The 15,233-nt window shown below is 41.4% G+C and overlaps 1 protein-coding gene across 4 annotated transcripts in view; it reads right to left on the minus strand.

Moving 5' to 3' along the window:
* Positions 1 to 10,859: 10,859 nt before the first annotated feature.
* Positions 10,860 to 15,233, minus strand: part of LOC117409362 (nuclear receptor ROR-beta) — an 89,133-nt gene continuing 84,759 nt past the window's right edge. For all 4 annotated transcript variants that reach the window (XM_034015290.3, XM_058996358.1, XM_034015291.3 and 1 more), the window contains one exon: positions 10,860 to 14,630. In XM_034015290.3, the coding sequence (XP_033871181.2) occupies positions 14,475 to 14,630 (156 nt within the window). In that variant the 3' untranslated portion in view covers positions 10,860 to 14,474. The remainder of the gene's footprint in view (positions 14,631 to 15,233) is intronic.

A 15,233-nucleotide genomic window follows, 5' to 3' on the forward strand; every position in this document is an offset into this window, starting at 1 on the left:
AAGGTGTGGAGTTGGTCCTTAGCTACCTGGAGGTAGCTATAACCACAACAGCAGCCCAGGTAGCAGGTCCACCAGCAGTGGAGTACCTGCTGTCCCCATCACCACCAGCAGAGGAGGAATGCCTGCTGTCCCCGTCTCCACTGGCAGATGGGGAGTGCCTGCTGGTTTTGCCTCCACAGCCCAAGCGGGAGGAGCCAGAGCGTCCACAGCCCAAGCGGGAGGAGCCAGAGCGTCCACAGCCCAAGCGGGAGGAGCCCGAGTGTCCACAGCCCGAGTGGGAGGAGCCCGAACGTCCTATGCCTGAGTGGGAGGAGCCCGAACATCCTATGCCTGAGTGGGAGGAGCCCGAACGTCCTACGCCTGAGTGGGAGGAGCCCGAACGTCCTACGCCTGAGTGGGGGGAGCCCGAACGTCCACAGCCCAAGAGGGGGGAGTCGGTGCGTCCACAGCCCAAAAGGGAGGAGTCGGTGCGTCCACAGCCCTAGGACCCAAGCTGCCAGCAGAGGGAGAATGCCTGCTGGTTCCACCTCCACCAGCAGAAGAAGAATGCCTGCTGTCCCCATGTCCACCAGCAGAGGGAGAATGCCTGCTTTCCCCATCTCCACCAGCAGAGGGAAAATGCCTGCTGTCCCCATCTCCACCAGCAGAGGAAGAATGCCTGCTGGTTTCCCCTTCAAAGGCAGAGCTGTACCATTCCCCTGCAAGAGAGGCAGAGCCGCATCAGTCCCCTGCAAGAGAGGCAGAGCCGCACCAGTCCCCTGCAAGAGAGGCAGAGCAGCACCAGTCCCCTGCAAAAGGGGGAGACTACACGCTGCTCCCACCTCCGTCGCCAGGAGACTACACGCTGCTCCCACCTCCATCGCCAGGAGACTACACGCTGCTCCCACCTTCATCGCCAGGAGACTACACGCTGCTCCCACCTTCACCGGCAGGAGCAGAGCAGCAGGAGCTGCCTCTACCTCCGCCACCTCCACCGCCAGGAGCAGAGCAGCAGGAGCTGCCTCTCCCTTCACCAGAAGGACCAGGACTAGATGCTGGCGGTCCTCAGCAGCCCTTGCATAGGCTGCTTAGGGAAGCACGGGGAAGAACCGCCCGGCCGCAGAGGCCGAGAAGAGGGCCAACACCCACACCCCAGCTTGTCCTGACTCCCTGCCTCGCTTCGCCCAAGGATGCCTGCCTCGCTTCGCCCAAGGATGCCTCCCTCGCTTCGCCCAAGGATGCCTGTCACGCTTCGCCCAAGGATGCTTGCCACGCTTCGTCCAAGGATGCCTGTCTGGCATCACCTGGAGCTGCCTGTCGCGCCGCATCGCCTGGGGCTGCCTGTTGCGCCGCATCGCCTGGGGTTGCCTGTCGCTCCGCATCGCCTGGGGTTGCCAGCCGCTCCACATCGCCTGGGGTTGCCAGCCACTCCGCATCGCCTGGGGTTGCCAGCCGCTCCGCATCGCCTGGGGTTGCCAGCCGCTCCGCATCGCCTGGGGTTGCCAGCCGCTCCGCATCGCCTGGGGCTGCCTGTTGCTCCGCATCGCAGCAGGAAGTACTGTGGCCGGAACCCCACCAAGGGGAGCTGCCAGCCACGAAGAAGGTGGGGGAGGTCAGGAGACCTGCTCCCACCGCAGCAGTTTCGCTGCCGGAGATCGTGGGGGAGGTCAGGAGACCTGCTCCCACTGCAGCAGTTTCGCTGCCGGAGATCGTGGGGGAGGTCCGGAGACCTGCTCCCACTGCAGCAGTTTCGCTGCTGGAGATCATGGGAGAGGTCCGGAGACCTGCTCCCACTGCAGCTTCTTCGCTGCCGGAAGTACTTTGGCCGGAGCCTCACAAAGGGGAGCTACCGGCTACGAAGAAAGGAGGAGAGGTCAGGAGACCAGCATCCCCCGCAGCAATTTCGCTGCAGGAGTGGACCAGCATGCTGTCAGCTGTGCCACTACCGGCAGGGGTGCTGACAGCATGGCCAGCCATGGGCCCACTGAAGCCTCCCTTCCCAGCCCGAGACTGGACTGCTGGGTTTTTAAGGGGGGGAGGTGGCCGTTGAGGCCATGTGTGCTGCGCACAAGGGGAGGTATATGTGGCAATGTGCCCCGCCCCTGTGTGCATTTGTGTGTTATGTGTTGCATGTTGCGTGTGGTGTGTTAATGTTGGTGTATAGAGATTGGTACACGGGATATAAACGGGTCTGTGTTTCACGTGTGATTTAAATTGTATATTTGAATTTAGGCACGGGATTGCACTATCACTTCACGTGCATTTAAAGTATAGTATGTGAGCACTGGGTTGCACAGAATTAATTCACGTGCTGGGATTCAAGTGAATAATTAATTAGTAATTGAATCCCAGCACAACAGTATATATAGATGCACATTTCTTTCACTCAGGGTTGGGTGTTTGGTGAGTGGAGAACGAGTGTGGAGAAGGAGGTAAAAAGAATAATAATAAGAAGAAGAAAAGAAGTGTCTCACTCACCGTGTTTCGTTTGTCTGTCTGTTTACTGTTAGTACGTTTTGTCTGTTTATTTTGGCGTGAAGTGCCGTGTCCTGTTTTGTGTTACAACCTTTTTATTTTCTGTTCTGTCTGTTAATTATTAAATGCTGAGCGAAAGCATTCGCTCAGCTTCACCAAACCACACCTCTCTGTCGTTTTATTTCCTGCTTCTGGTCTGACGCCACCCACTCCGGCCGTCTTTCTGACAGATGGTACAGAGGGGAAAAGAGAGCCATGAAGTTCGCTATCCCAAGAATTTGGCGGGAACCCACTGACCACTCAAGCAACTGCTAATTCTGCATGGTGGACCCTTCCAAACATCGGACTGGCAAGAATGCACCTGCTATCACGTATCCGGACCTTCCTTCATCCATCGCCCCGGTGCCACACTGCCATGAGCTCCCCGTACCCACTCCTCCAGAGAAAGAGCAGCCGTCTTTAGAAGAGAGCAGCAAGTCAGAGAGCGAGGAAGACGTTGTAGATCCAGATGACAATTTCAGAGGTGGAGCTGAGGAGAGAAACCCATACTACCCCAACCAAAAAGACCTCAACGACTTGATTAGAGATCTTGGTCTCACCAAGTCCAATGCCGAGCTTTTGACGTCTAGCCTCAAGCAGTGGAACTTGTTGGATGAAAGTGTGCAAGTCGCAGATCAGAGGAAGCGTCACCAACCTTTTTCCAGCTTCTTCACCCGTCAAGATGGGCTCTGCTTCTGCCACAATGTGACCAGTCTGTTCGAGGCAATCGGAATCACCTGTAACCAGAATGAGTGGCGCCTCTTCATTGACAGCTCATCCAGGAGCCTCAAAGCCGTGCTGCTCCATAATGGTAACAAGTACCCGTCTCTTCCCCTGGCTCACTCGGTGCACCTCAAAGAGGATTACAACAGCATCAAGACCTTGCTGGACGCCTTGAAGTATGATGAGTACGGCTGGGAGGTCATAGGAGACTTCAAAATGGTGGCATTCCTGATGGGTCTCCAAGGCAGTTTTACCAAGTTTCCCTGCTATCTTTGCCTTTGGGACAGCAGGGACACCAAGGCGCACTACCACAGGCGGGACTGGCCACAGCGGACCGAGTTCTCTGTGGGGAGGAATAACGTCAAGTGGGAGCCACTGGTGGACCCCCGGAAGGTGCTGATGCCACCACTGCACATCAAATTGGGCCTTATAAAACAATTTGTCAGAGCTCTAGATAAGGAGTCGGCAGCCTTCAAGTACCTTCAAGACTTTTTCCCTAAGCTGTCTGAGGCAAAGGTCAAAGCCGGTGTCTTCGTCGGACCACAGATAAAGAAGATCCAGGAGTGCAATGAATTCCCCAAGAAGCTCACTAGTAAGGAGAAAGCGGCTTGGAACAGCTTTGTCGCAGTGGTTCGGGGCTTCCTGGGCAATCACAAGACCGAAAACTATGTGGAGCTGGTTGAGACTCTGGTGAAGAATTACGGCACAATGGGCTGTAGGATGTCCCTCAAAGTCCATATCCTTGATGCTCATCTTGATAAATTCAAGGAGAACATGGGAGCGTACTCGGAGGAGCAAGGCGAGCGCTTCCACCAGGATATACTGGACTTTGAACGCCGCTACCAAGGACAGTATAACGAAAACATGATGGGAGACTACATTTGGGGGCTGATTCGTGAAAGTGATTTACAGTATAATCGTAAATCTCGAAAAACTACTCACTTCTAAATCTTTTGTAGTCATTTTTGTATTACTTTAGTATAAATACATGTTCATTTGGATTCATATGTTGTTTTTTTCTGACTTTATGTGAACGAAAAGACACAAATTCGCCCGTTTTCTCATTGGAAATAGGTAATTTTCAAAATATCACTCAATAGCCATTTTCTATACTTTTGAGGCATAAGCAATTAGGAAATAACACTTACTACCCAGGAACAAAAAAAAATTAAATAGAAATTGTTACACGGTGTAATACCATTTTGTTCGAAGTTTAGTGTGCTTTTCTACCAATCGCCATACTGTGATCAAATAAGAGATTATAGGACCAAAACGTAATTTGCATTGTTTAAGGGAAATACCAGAATAAACCAAATCTTGAAGTCTATGTGGAGACAATACATTTTCTTCTAGCTATCTTCATGAAACAGGAGTGTCAGCATCAAACCACAATGTGATCGGTCGCGGCACAATGACCAAAAATAAAATCTGAAATTTGGTAGAGACAATCCTGCTGAGGATTTCTCACGATGTAATGTATAGAATTTGAGACGTGGCCACTTTCCTCTCCACACGAACTTAGAGATTGTCGATTGCAAATTATCCCAGTATCCAACAGAAGGAGGGAGTGGAAGCATTGAACTGACAAAATTGATACGTGGGAGTACATTCATTTTTATTATGGACATATGGGCTTGGAGGCAGCTGCATCCATTTCTTTAAGTCTGCCTCGACCTGTCTGAAAATCATATTAAAGTTAGCGAGTACAGTCGAGTGTAAAGATGGGTGAATTTCCACACCAAGATATTTAAAATGCTTAACTACCTGTATGTTTGCAGGCAAAACTATATCAGTAGCTTGCATGTTTTCTGTGTCTCCCGTGTGATTGGTCCTGTCTGTGTGTCCTCGGATGCACACTTCGGGCCAATGGGATGTGTGTGTTGCTCTGCCCCTGATTTACATATGGGGGCGGAGCTAAATGTATAAGAAAGGACTGTGCCCAGCATTATGTGTTCTGGTTGTCATGGTTCCTGTATTCTGTGTTGAATCCTATGTTGCTGTTCAGAGCTGTGGATTCTGTGTGGGTGCTAAGCGAGCATCCAAATACAAGAAAAAAGATTTGAAAAGGAACCAAGCGTCTCCTGTTTTCTGCCTCTTGCGCAAAATGCTACAGTATACAAAGGTTAACTTACTGTGTTGAAGTGAGGATGTCCACATTTAGGATTAAGGCAATGTAGAACTCTGGATGCATTTTGAATTGTGAGAAGTAACAGATTTCGTTTTACGTCTCATTACTGCATATCTATCACATTACAGTTTTTTTTTCAGCCCACCCCAGCATATGGTTATAGCGTATTGCAGTAATTAATCTCAGCATACAAGAAGTTATTTACATTTTTTCCTAGGATTAAACATTCACCATGGTACTCTGATTAAGGTTTGATATGTATGTAGCTATAATAATAATAATAATAATAATGTTAATGGCCAGCCACCACTGTGCTGTCAAAAATGCTTAGCAAATAATACATGGATATTGCAATGCGCTCTCTCATGGAATATTGTTTTGCTTTTTTGTGTACACTTTGATATGCTGCACTATAAAATCATGAAAAAGCCTTTAATAATGGTGCCACTCAACAAAAAAATAAATAACTGGTTTTGTCAATGTTTTCATTGATACAGTATGATTTTATTGATACAGTACGATATTCTGAAAATAAGATACAGGGATGTGAAGTGTGAATAGCTCCTGACATTGTAAAAACACTTTGTTTATTTATTTCATCATTACTGTAAACTGGTCTATATTGTATATAGCACACATTACTTCAGAAAGATTCGCTTTATTGACATGTTGTATATGGGCATCATTCTGTTCACACCGATTGCAGCTGGTTCAAATTGCTGCTGCTAGGATCCTTACCAGATGTAAAAAAAACATGTTACCCCCTGTCTTGCCCAGCTGCACTGGCTACCTGTAAAGTTCAGGATTACTTTCAAAATTCACCTGCTTGCCTACAAGGCCCTTCATCACACAGGTCCAAAGTATCCAACCCGCTATGTCCCTGCACGCAAGCTGAGGTCCTCTGACTCTGGCTTGCTTGTTATACCCAAGCAAAAGTTCACCACACTCGGAGAGCGCTCTTTTAGCTTCATGGCCCCGACTCTCTGGAACTCTCTCCCAGCTTTAGTGCGTGCAGCTCCCACAGTCGCTCGCTTCAAATCAACTCTAAGACCCACTTGTTCTCTCGTGCTTTCAATGCTCTTTAAGCCTGATATCTGTTATTAGCTGTTGTCTAAATTGCTATTTCAGGTTTTTCACTCCATCTCTTTGTATGATCCTGTATGACACAAGCATCCACAATGTTTAGACTTCACATCCTAGCCTTGTATTTAATGTATTATGCCTGTATTTAATGTATTTGCTTTTTTTTTTTTACTGTTTGTATTTAATGTACTATGCCCTGTATTTCACTGTATTTAATGTATTATGCATTGTTCCTCACTATCTTGTAAAGCGCTTTGTGATGGTGGTCCACTATGAAAGGCGTTATATAAAATAAATATTGATTGATTGACTGATTGATTGATCGACTGTTTGATCGATCGATGTATTGGGGTTTTTAATTATTGCTGCACAAACTGTTTATACGAGTACTCAGATCAAGCGCTCCACAGGTGTGGGTCGTTGATGTTGATTGGGTTAATTTACCATTCCAAGTGAAACAGGTGGAGAAACAGCTGCTTTGATTTGTGTGGCTTGCTGTTCTTCACAGTCTAACAGTGAAATAGATATGTGTAAGTATTGCTCTTTTAGTGATACAAGTACAGTAATCCGTCGCATATCCCACTGCGGTGGGACCAGAGTAAAGGGGGGATATGTAAAAAGGCTGATGAATGAATCCTGTTTTAAATACCATTATACACAGCTGTAACAATTACTATATTCACAATATTATTGTTTTGAGATTATTAGGGAGCTCCCCTAAATCCGTTGTTTGGAAAAATAGTGTATTAATGCTTGTGACAGAGTAGGTGTCTGCCGTGTGGGAGTGTGCATTTGCTGCTGAGTGACAGGCAGGAGATTGAGAAGGAGGTTGAAGTTGATACGTCCGCAAACGAACAGGATTTATTTACATATCAACACACTGAACTGCTTATGTGACACTACCAGCAATGGCAGCGCATAAAACACATACAACACAGTGTATGGAAACTTTGGTAGGATCTACAATCTCTGAACTAAACTTCTCTGTTCAATAATAAACTAATGTTGTAGAAGAGGTTGATCATGGCGGATATGTGGCGGGCGGATATGCAACGGGTTGCTGTATGAAAATTGGCAGAAATGCACTCCTTAACATTGTGAACAATTTGAGACGTGTGGGCATCCCCACCGCCTGTTACGTCTGGTCATTTTCAAGATGGCCACCAAACAACTTCCGGTACACATGTTTCTATACTTAATACATATACAAACTTACATTTTTTAAAACTTTTAATGGAGCTATCTGCATGGAAATTGGCAGGAATGTACTTTGGGACAATATCCGATGTCAGGGCATCGTCGTCGCCACATAATACCAATCAAAATGGCCGCAACACAACTTCTCGTACAGAACATTTTATTAGAACAAAATAACTGTATTAGAACAAAGGCAAACATCTGTATGAATACTGTCTTGTATTAAAATTAAGGGCAGTTATTACATTCCCCATTGCGTCGACATCGTCCGGTACACTTTAGTTCATTTTTTTTGTGCATTTACACTTCTTTATTCCATCTTCTGTTTCGCACCTACTAGACTTGTTACAACTACAGTGCAGGAGCTCCACACAGGAGGCCATGGCTTCAGGAAGTGTAGACCAGAAAGGATGCCAGCAACCACTGTCAGTCTTGCACCAGCCCCATTCACTTGTGCAAGGCAGATGTGGAGATGGAATTAGTGTTTGTCCCCAGATGTGACCTGCTTGATATGCCGCTCTTATATAATGTTGAAGGAGTGTGCAGTTTTACTATTACCATAATGCAATAAAAAAGGAATTCATTAATAGTACAGAAGATTAATTCATAAGAACTTAATAATAGTGATGAGGCAGTTGTACAGGTTTGCAGTTCTGCATTTTGATTGGTTGAGAAAGTGTCCAACATACCATCATATTTATAATTTATTGTAAATGACTCCAAAGCTTGCGTATGAACTTGGTTCACTGTGTTACAAAGAAGATGTGATTTATTTATTTTTTGGTTCAAGAACATAAACCAATGTCATCACACAAACTTACGTAGTTTATTTTTTAACATACAAGAAAGAAAACCAACATTGATTGTCATTTACAGCAAACATTCAGAATATTCTGTGCATTAAAAAATTAACTCAACATTTTAACTATATATTTTTTTTACAGAACTGGAAATAAGACAATAATAATCTTTACATTCTAAAGTAATGTAAAATGTAAGATGTCTTTACATAAATACGTTTGTATTTACAGAAATAAGAAGACCACTTTTACCTAAGTGCGTGAACTTCTGAAACTACAATAATGGCAGGAGCATCCAAAATAAAACAAAACCAGGTATTATGCATCAAGTAACCGCAAAATTATCAAATTAAATGAAGGTCTCTTTTCTGAACATGTTAGGCCCATCATTCTTTAAACGGAATATTAATTGACATACATTTTTGTTAAACAAGGTAGAATCCATTTAAAATACACATACGAAAGTAAAATGCAACCTAGTCCGCATGTTGAAATTTGCTAACATGAATTTGTCAATTATATTTACTTTAAACTCATATTCTATTTTTTTTATTGTTTTTAAACTCACAACATTAAAAAATAGATACACTGAAATATTGTATTTCTAAAACAGATAACATTTTTGAGCTTTTATGCTTCAGTTGTTTTCTAATGTTTCACTCAAACTGTTTGGGATTTTTATAGCAAAAGGAGATTTTCTTACATGGTGTCCTACTTTAGTCTTCCTCTTATTAGAATCTTCAAAAGGCAATGGCAGTAAAAAGGAGGCACCTTACCATGTAGAGAATAAGCATTGGGTTCTGAACATGTTTATTCTCCTCTTTATATTAATTCATGGTTTACCTGAGCCCATGGTGCCAAATGGCTAGTAAACAAGACTTGAATTTTGCACTTAATTATCAGTGCTATTAATTTCTACTAAAAGTAACTGGTCATTCAATATTGGGAATGAAGCATCCTGTTATGCTATTATATACAAATGAGCTGTTGCAGAATAGTATAAAACTACCAAATTTATATAAGAAACCTTTGCATATTAAGTCATGAAAGATGCAAACTGTTAGCGTTAAGTCAACATTCAGTTAATACTCTTTGGAAAATCAGAGTAGTCAGTACTAGTATTACAAAGAAGGATGGTCCTATATGTGTTATCATTGCTGACAATACATTACAGAGGAAACAGTGGCTGGTTAGATGATGCATTACAATTAGTTCTTGATAGAAAAAGTACATTATTCTTATTGTAAGACAAGGCAGGTGCATCAGTATAATTTGCTTTGTCATTCCCCCTTAAAACATGTACCTAATCCATTTCAAACATTATTTACACAACAAATAAAGAGACAGTAATCCTTGTTTGCTCAATTTAAAAACAAACTAGTATTTGAAGGTCTGTGCTGAACTTGGTCTTTGTTTTATAGAATGGTTATATTGTGAAGTCCTTGCCAATGGGGGTAACAGGGACACAGTTTACCAGAACTTGAACCCTCAGGTGGCAACCTATATTGTGCTTTATGCAAGATTGATGTCTGAGGGTTAGAAAAAAAAATAGTTATTTCCAGCCCAAAGGGATTACGCTAGCTTTTGTAACATACAGTAGAGGATGACCAGTCACATGACCACTTCAAAGTTATACTGAGTTAACTACATCCACATAAGGATGACTATTTAAATGCTGTAGTTGTTACACTGAGCATCTGTAAACATGCTATGATTGTCTCTGTTTGACCAAGATGCCATCCATGCTACAATATACTCTTCCTTGTGGTCTACCGTTGCTACTTTCCTAGTTTCATCTGGTGCTTTTTTCCTGGCATATCTCTGAACTACTCAAGTCATGTGACTTTTGAGCCATTAGTTTAATGAAGTTGGTTTAACTTTTTAGTGTCTGTCTTTGCAAAAGGACAGTGCTTGAGAATGGCACAAACATTTGAGTTTCACAGCTAACCCCCTTTCCCACCCTCATTTGACAAAACATTTGTATATCACAATAACAGTACTAATTTATCTGGGCAAAGTGTTTGGCAACAATTATGAAATAAACAGAGCATATCTGGGCTAATTCAGTGTGCAATATAATGGCCATAATGCAACATGGTTTTATCAAAACTGAAACTTCTCTTGTTCTGCAGAAAAAAAAGTTTAATTTTCATTATCAAACAAAGTGTAATTTTTAAATGAAACCGCTTAAACATAAAAAACATAAATAATATTGTATACATTCAAGGGAAAATATAACTGAAAATATTTTATAACATATTTTGAAGAAATGACAAGTAACACTTTGTTTAGTTTGAATTTCTTTTTTAACAAAACTTAATTTGGCTATGTCATCCTTTAGCTTTTAAAAGAAAATAATCTCTTTTAATAAAATAATTAAACTGTATACAATAAGGAATGGCAACTCCCCCCTCCCCCCCCCCCCAAAAAAAAAAACTAATCAAAACAAAAAACAAACAGGACTTTTACATTTTGCTGCTATACCTAATAGTTGGATACTCTGCACACTTGTTCACAGCCCAGTAAGTACCAAAAAGATCTCAATGCAACGCAGACCAAGAGCTTTTAGCTGAATTCACAATTTGGTAGAGATTAAAACTACTGTATTTGCAAATCTATGTGACCCAATGTCCTTATGATATAGTGAAATACTTTAAATACCTGTCAGAAATAAATAAGTCTTGTTGTAAAACATTTATAAAACTCTTATTATTGAATTGATCTCAGAGAGGGCTCCTACCTGCAGTACTAGATATATTTATTTTCCTTATAGTGAATGACCTAATTGATAATTCCCAACAACTATGCAAATATGAATGGCCTCTTCACATACAGTTTACTTTTCTCAAAGTTGCATGTTCTGATTACATACAATGTTTAACTGTGAACTCTGCTGCTAGATCTTTAGCATACTTGTCAACCCTGAAAGTCTTGTCTGGGTATTTTCAACTTAAAATACTGTACTACAGTGCTGTTGATCCCAGGCAGCTACATTTGACATTCCTTCAGCTTTTATCCACAAAGTCCCTGAGTGAGCTACAGTGCAATGTCTGCCCCATAAGCAATTGTCTTTGACAAAGTGAGCATTCAGTAAATGGGAAACAGGAAGTAGTGGTAGTACTGCCTATAAAAAGCTACAGACCATTCTGCTTTGCCTACATTAAAATAAAATATGTGTTGTAGCTTCACATGGAGATGTCTAAAGTCACTTTGTGAAAAAAACCTTTTAGTCACTACTAGCCAGAATGGCACCATAAGTCACTTGGAGTTATTTAAAGCTGTTCGAAGCCATCAAAGCTTTAAATCTCGAAAAGAGAAATGTTTTCTGATCTTGATAAGCATGTTGCCAGAGGTGCTGTGTGTGTGTGTGTGTGTCGTCGTGCATGTGTTGAACTGTGTTGAGTAATGGTTGGGATGTGGGTGAGCTTAGGGTTCTGTGAATTCGGTTTAGATTTTATACAAACTGCATGCTGTTATTACCCTGAATAAACAGATTAGCGCAGCCTTGTTTCTTTAACACTGAAACAAATGTGGTCATGCAAACCTTTGCTGCTTTATCTCCCAGTTTAAATCTGAACGAAGGAGTATTCGGTCCTCACAATCAGATCAATTATTCTAATTTTAGAACAGTAAGGATTATAGTAAAATAAATATTTACCTGCTAAAATAAATGCTGGTGTGGATAATTCAGTTCTTATCATGTAGATCAGTAAATTCAATCTGACCTTTTTCTGTTATGTTCATTCTTCCTATTTCCTTTCCCACAATAAAATGGTTATATTGTCTATGACCACTAGAAAATGTTTGCTAATTGGGAAGCTGAGGGGGGGGGGGGGGGGGGCTGAATGAAGTGATCTTCAATTGGAATGCTTATGACTAAAATGGCCTTACGTTTTGTAAAACAACTTCAACATCTTCCTATGCACACTAAACTCTTTCTTAATATTGTACCACTGACAGTGGATTGGCTCACTGTAAGACAAGCTACTGTAGCCAGCAAGAGATATAGCCTTGCCATCCAATAAAGCATTACAGTTCTCCAAAACGGGTGAATTCAAACCAGATGGTCTTTATAACAGATTATCAGAGCCAGTGTGCTGATTTTTAGTTTAATCATTCCCTGAGCAGTCAATACAACAACGAAGGAGGAGAAGCAAAACAAAAAACAAAAAAACAACATAGCAAGCAAAATGAATTATAAATGGGCACATTATTTATTTATCTTACATTTAAACAGAAAATAGACTTTTGAACAAATGTGCAGCAAAGCTCAGAGAAACATTGACATGCGCAACACCAGGTGATTGTCTATCACAAATGTACTAAAAAGAACCTCAAAAACAAACAAACAAACAAACAAACAAACAAACAAAAACAAAAGCATCCGGACATAACCAGCGCTTCAGTGGAATGACTTTCATTACCCTGCCCTAGCATAAGAATCACAAATATGAACTTTATTCAAGCTAAGAGGAGTGACTTGTGCTGCCACAAAAGTAAATGTCGCTGGCAGTGAGACTTGTCCTTAATTTATTGGTTGCCAAATAAACTTCAATAACAATGTTAGTAAAGATAAGAACTGAATATGCCCACTCCCCATCCTACAATGCAACTGGTCCAAAGTTGGCAATAAAAAACATTTTTGAATAAAAAGGTATTCTGATAAATCATGTTATCATACCATGGTTAAATGACAACAATCAATGATATCAGCTACGGACATGTCCAGTACATTGCTTCTTCTGGGTGCCAATCAAGTTAGCAGCCTAGTCAGGCTACACAAAAACACTCATATGCTGTAAATAAGCACTGAGTCACTGGTATGCATTGGCCACTAGTGACTTTTTGGATACACAATCAGCCTGTCTTCATTAGGCTAGCCAGCAAAAGTGTAGCCAATAACCACTGGAATGTGAATGCATGGGAAAATAAACTAGAATTGAGAGGAAATTGAATGGTTGTGTGATGAAGCTGAATTTGGAGGCTGCTTTTTTGCCTTACAAAATATACTGCCAAAATGTCAATTTGAAAGCATTCATGTACCTCTCAAATATACCATTTGCCATATCATGCTCTCTAAAATAAAAACAAATATGGGATACAGTAGCATAATAATTATTGCTGTTCTTGAGCCTTCATTAGTCTTCAACACTGTGGTCTGAGGCAAGGAAAAGTCAAATAAAATCCCCAGACATGCCCAGTGGTGTAAAGCTATGGTTGTAGTGCAGTAGTTAGAATGGAAACCCCTCAGGACGAGCTATCTACCACAACATGATAGCAATTCTGCTGAAGCAATCCAGTCGTTGTTGACAAAGCATCTACACAGGCTATTTAAAGTATGCCTGTTTGTCCTTTTTTCACAAAAATATATCTTCATATGGAAAACTAGCAATTAATTTAGTTCATTACAGGTCTGCAGTAGTCTACGAAACTTGAAATATCAAACATTTACATACAAAATCCTAAATAATCCAGACAAAGCTTTTATTAAATCTTAACCAACCTAATTATTTTGTTCCCAATATATCACAAATGTCCGTTACAAATCCTGTTAAATTCTTACAAATTCTGTACATGTAAAACTAAACTAAAAACATAGAAAACAATTATTAGCCGTACATGCTAATTTCCTCTTAAATTACATCTAAACCATGAACAGAACAGTTATTAATACTGTAAAGTTCTGCTCTGCTCCATGGTATATCTACAATATAACTTTTGTAAGATTTACTCTTTCAAAACTCACCCATGATAAGCCCCCACCCCACCTGCACATACACACCCAAATAAAAATCAAAAACAAACAAAAATAACTTACCCAGAGATACAATAACATACAGTGTTCTAAGTCTGTACATTTCTGGCCATTTATGAAAAGCCCCTTTTAATAGGTGCATATTTACATTCTTTAAACTGTATCGGTGAACACAACTGTATTGAGTGCAGGACATTCCTCTAGTGTTGCAGTAGTGATTATTTTCAGTCTCCATTCACAGATTGCTTTATTAGTAACAAGTATCTCATTCCAATGGTTGTGTGGGAGCTCTGTTTCACTTGGAGCACGCGGAAGGGTCCGGGTTAAAGAGTTCCTTGTACAATGGAGGAAAGAGCATGTTGACAGTTTCAGGGTGTAGCTGTTTAAACACCTGGAGTTCCTCTGTGTGTAGATTACAAAGTGATGATAATGTTGGGATCCTAGCAATCAGCTGTGAAATGAAGCAGGATAAATACAAGTTATTTTATGTTGTCAGAATATGGTGGAAACTAATATACACCACAACCAGATTAATTTAGTACAGTTTCCCCGAGTTACAGAACAGAACTTCTTAAACCAGTAGTCTTCTGTTAAAAAATCACTACTTTGAGTCAAGTACACCTGGGTCTCTACAATTTTAGTAATTTCAGTGAGAACAGTTGAAGCACTGCGATTCTCATTCCATAGTTCCCCTCACTTGTATGCTCAATTCTGTTTATTGATTTAAAAAACTGTAAAGAGATCATGGATCATACTAAATTATTTTAGGTAATTTTTTTTTATCACATAACTTTACCCAAGTAACAAGGGAAACACTCAACAATTGATTTGAATGCACCTTTTAGTTAAACCAGTCCAGACAGTATTTAGATTTTGTTTAGTTGTTGATTGCCTTAAAAATGACATTTTAAAATATAAAACACACATTATAGTTTTCTTTTCAAACCTTTATTGGTTTACACCCAGCTTCCCACAGTGGTATTTCCTCTGAGGTTGGGAATATATAAACAGCTGAACCTTATACTGGTTTATTTGCATGTCAATGTTAAATATG

The sequence above is a fragment of the Acipenser ruthenus genome, chromosome 2, assembly GCF_902713425.1.
Source record: "Acipenser ruthenus chromosome 2, fAciRut3.2 maternal haplotype, whole genome shotgun sequence".
NCBI lineage: Eukaryota > Metazoa > Chordata > Actinopteri > Acipenseriformes > Acipenseridae > Acipenser > Acipenser ruthenus.